Below are 4,708 nucleotides of genomic sequence, written 5' to 3'. Positions count from 1 at the left end.
TATCAGAATTGGCTTTATTAAGTGTGTGCAAACACACAAGGAAGTTGTTGTGGTTTTTTAGGAGCTCTTGGTACATGCATACATACATACATATGACATGAGAACAGAAAGAACATTTAAATAAGACTAAAGAAAAAACTAAAAATAAATAATAATAATAATATTAATAATAATGCGTCATGAATGGAACAGAAGATTAATGTACAGATATGTGCATTTTTTACTTGTATATACAGCTGTATAAATAAAAATATGAATATGAAGAGTTCAGATGCAAAAGCCTCAAAGTGCCGTCTGAAATTTTCTTCTAAAATTAGTATTTTTCTCAGGCTCCTATGTTTGTTCAGTTATTTCACTTTAATGGCAATGAATAGAACCCATGTACACACATTACTTGTTTTTGTTCTATTACCATTTAACATACTTTTTAGTTTGTTTTTGTTGAGTCTGTTGATTCTACCAGAGGGACTGTAAATTTATAAACATCATTTGTAATGATAAAATGCCAGTTTAAACATAAATCTCTTTATCATTACTCTTTAATGTGTCTCTGTCTTATATAAGTTAAGAAAGAAAAGAAAGGAAAGGTAGGTTCTAGTAAAGAAGAAAGATATGATTGTGGTGATAGAATGCTGAATATTTTGCATGTACCTTAATCTATACATACTCATATATTTCTCTGCCATGTTCTTAATGCATTATTTGCTTTTATAGGAATGCTAAGCTCATCAGGGCTGCGAACATGTTTGAACAGCAGCCCACAAACTGCTGATCACAGCTTTAGCTCCAGAGGCAGTGACTGGACTTAACTAGCATCAGACTCCTCGGCGATCCTCCCCATCTCCTCCCTCTCCTCCTCACTGAGAGGTTACCCATGGTGCAGAATGCTCATAATGAGAACATGCTGGAGATGCTTTGATGAGGCGGCCTTCCTGCTGTATGCATGCATGTGTGTGCCAGTCGGTGTTTCCGAACCTGAGGGTGTGTGTGTGTGTGTGTGTGTCTGTTCCTCTTCCTCTCTGGGTGAGCCGCTGTTCCCAAGAAAGCTGACCTGACTGGGAAAACAAAAGCTGCACTCTTATTGACCCAGTTCACACTGGTGTATAAATCTGATTGGGCAACAGGTTCTTTTACCTCGCACTTGTTGTAAAGAATGTGCGGTCTGAGTTCAACTTGAAAGAAAGCGGAAATATTTTGTGATCACTCTTAAAAGGGTCTTTGCTTAATCTCATACTATGTCTAGAAGCATGTTTACCCAAAGTGGTCACGAAAGAGCAATCCCTAAGAATTCAATGTCTTGCGCTCATTGGACACGTCTTATCTGGATTCTGATTTTATGAATCCATTCTAACTGACAGCATACCAGACAGTGACAGACATATTTGAGAAGTGATTAACTTTTATGTGTGAGAAGCACTCTGCTCACAATGGACTTCGTCTTATCCTTTGCATTGCACAAGCACACCATGTAACCCCAAGTTAAAATTGCACTCTAGGTCATGCTTCTCTCAAGAGCGCCGGCGACAAGTTCATCTGGGAGACAAATTAGGGCTGGAAGCATAGGAGGAACTCTGTAAACATTTGAAATAGTTCCCATTCAGAGACAGGATCAGATTTGTTTCTTTTTTGTTGACCCCTTTTATTAATGGCAGTTCAAAATGTTCCTCAGTACAAACAAGGTGATGTCATATTGTTAAAATACAATATGCTATCCAAGTTTAACATGCAGAGACAACTGTAGGTAAGGTTTTGTTGGTTATCAAAACATTGCTCTGTTTCAACCAACCTGATATGGCTACATTGACGCAACCAAGGGTGTGAGTTTGCAGCAGGACTAGCCACTTGGTGACCAATGTTTGACAGGGAGTTCTTTAGGAAACCTGTTTGAAATTGTCATTATTTTTGCCAATCACTTCGGTGATGCCAATTCACTTTTGCACCCCTAGTGTCAGCAAACAAAATTAGCAATCTGTTTGGCGAATTGTTTTGCATTTTTGTTAGGTGCCACATTGGCGCAGATATTACACACTTATCATTTAATAACAGCGATGCCAGTGATTTACTGTGATTTATCTGTCTGCCAACAGGCTGGCAGTGCTATCAAATAAAGACTGCAAAACCAACACTCATCTAGCGTCATCAAAGAAATCCATAAAGTTTTTTCCCCCACACAGGTTTCTGCAATCTTGCAGATAAAGCCATATGATTAACAATAATATTATTTTTTAACTACATATTTGCTCTGTTCACACAAAATATGCAACAATTTCATTTCAAAAAGTATTAACGTTAGTTAATGCACCATGAACTAACATGCACAAACAATTGAAATTATACTTTTATTAACTAACATTTATAAAGATTATTTAAAATATATATTGCTCATTGTTAGTTCACAGAAGCTAATGCATTTACTAATGTTACCTAATGTTACTAGTTCACCCAGGAATTTTAATTTTGTACATTATTTACTTATCTATTCTGATGGTAAAAAACATGTTTTTCCCAAAAGAACACTTTTTGAAGACAACTTTTTCTGTCTTGTTTTCTTGTGATCATGACTTAGGTTTCTCACAGGAAGAAAAAACATTCTTCTGATCAATTCGGTCATCCATATTGCACTTAGAAATAGGTTTTGTATTTCTAAATCAGGAAAAAAACTAAAGCATTTTGAGATCTCAAGAAAACAGTTATTAAAATAAAAATAATAAAAAAATAAAAAGAGTCAAGTTCTTAAGAAAACAACTTTTGTTATGCTGAGGTCACGGGAAAACAGTACAATAATGCTAATAATGCAAACAAAATTCTTGGGTGAACTAGGTTGGTAGCACTTTACAATAAGGTCAAATTTGTTAACATAAGTAAATGCATTAGCTAATATTAACTAACAATGAGCAAGCATTTGTTAATCTTTAGTGAATCTTTAGTGTTAGTGAAAATATTACTGTTTATCGTTTGTTAGTTCACAGTGCATAATGTTAACAAGTTTTAATAATGTAACGTTTAAATTAACATTGACTAATATTAATAAATGCCGAACAAGAGAAAACATAAAATGCATGATCTCTTAGGGCTTCCGTACTTGATATGGAAGCTCGTGGCGTCACAGGGGCTGAGAGCAGGTAGGTGGGTTGTCCGAGAAGGGTATAACTGCAGCCTGGAGATCTCCAAATGGGGGCGGGAACTCCAAAACGGGGTGGGAGCTCCAAAATAGGGCGTGGCTTCCTCCCATTGACAGACAGGCACATGACACGCATGCGCACTTTTTCCCCCCAATCCACTTCAGTGCAAACTCCGCCCCACAGCTGATTCTAAAGATTTTATTGGTTGTCAATTAAAGTGTTGATTTCCTACACTATGCTACAAAAAATGCTAACCCCTAAACCTACCCCACACCTGACCCTAACCTTAACCAGTGAGATTGACTGCACAGTCTTTCGAGCCCCGGGATGCCCCCGTTGCTTAAAACAAATCGATAGAGTAAAATCTTTCCCCTGCGCTGACGCCCGTGGGAGAGCTTGTGGGTGATTCCCGTTTATATCGTTTATATCATGAAGCAGAGGTTCAAACTCCACACTGGCCACGAGCTTTGGGCTCTGCTCTCACGGAGAATATTTACTTATATAGCATATTTTATTTTAGATCAACTAGAAACAATGTTTAATTTATAAAGTTTTATTTTGAAATGTAAGTCAATAACAATTGGCTGGAGCCAGAGCCAATGGTGAAAGTCTTTGAGCGAGGAGACCCCGCCCCATTTTGGAGGTTCTGCCCACTTTTGGAGTTCACGCCCCATTTTGGAGTTCTCCGGTCTGCAGTTATATCTACTTCGAGAATCCAGCAGCCCGGGTAGGCTTTAGGACCCAGCGGATTCCTGGTGAACTGTTCGTGCGCCGCTGTCCTCCCGCTCCGTCTCCTTCATCAGTGCGGCTCCCGGATCACTCTCATCAGCTGCTGCACCGGCGCGAGGTCTCTGCTAACTCTAAAGCGGGAAACTCCTGCACCTTCCAACCAGGGTCCCATGTAGCTGTCGGAACAGATAAGTTGTACAAACTGAAATGGCAAGAAGGTATAAGTTAGAAATGCACTTTACAGAAAAGCTTTTTGGACTGTAAATGACAAAGATGGACAAAACAAAAAACAGCTGTGGTTCATGGTTGCAGGTGTCTCGCGTTTCTGGAGCGGTTCCTCTGCTGCGTGTTCATTGCTCTGTCACCGGCTGCGTCGCTGTGGAGAGGTGAGTACAGATCCACACAGGGATGCGAGATGGACCACAGGCACGTGTGTCCCAAGACTTTCTGGAAAGTCGAGAGATACAGACTTTATATTCTGTAGTTCTACAGTAGTAGTTGATCAAAGACAGCAGAATGACAAGCGTATAATGTGACTTTTTAAAGTTCATTCTAGTTTACTTGTTGGCCGTTATGATTATCTATCTATCTATCTATCTATCTATCTGTCTATCTGTCTATCTGTCTGTCTGTCTGTAATTTTAAGACAACAATAAGGATTTTTTTTCTGTCCCACCCCAAATAAATTATAGGCTAATTTTGAAATATGTATTTTTATATATTTTGTTACATGTTACTTCAAAAAATTTTCATTAATAAATTTAAATATCACAATTAATATATATTTTTTGCCAATTCTAAATTATCTATCTATCTATCTATCTATCTATCTATCTATCTATCTATCTATCTATCTA

General features: G+C 38.1%; 1 protein-coding gene across 1 annotated transcript in view; it reads left to right on the top strand.

Moving 5' to 3' along the window:
- Positions 1-3,932: 3,932 nt before the first annotated feature.
- Positions 3,933-4,708, top strand: part of LOC107660582 (collagen alpha-1(XVIII) chain-like) — a 96,669-nt gene continuing 95,893 nt past the window's right edge. Inside the window, exons 1-2 of the mRNA XM_016449919.1 lie at positions 3,933-4,069; positions 4,164-4,237. Coding sequence (XP_016305405.1) covers positions 4,059-4,069; positions 4,164-4,237 — 85 coding nt within the window. The 5' untranslated portion in view covers positions 3,933-4,058. The remainder of the gene's footprint in view (positions 4,070-4,163; positions 4,238-4,708) is intronic.

The sequence above is a fragment of the Sinocyclocheilus anshuiensis genome, unplaced genomic scaffold (genome assembly GCF_001515605.1).
Source record: "Sinocyclocheilus anshuiensis isolate Anshui unplaced genomic scaffold, SAMN03320099.WGS_v1.1 scaffold627, whole genome shotgun sequence".
NCBI classification, from domain to species: Eukaryota; Metazoa; Chordata; class Actinopteri; order Cypriniformes; family Cyprinidae; genus Sinocyclocheilus; species Sinocyclocheilus anshuiensis.
The sequence above is the reverse complement of the archived record's forward strand: the minus strand, read 5'-3'. Positions and strand labels throughout refer to the sequence as shown.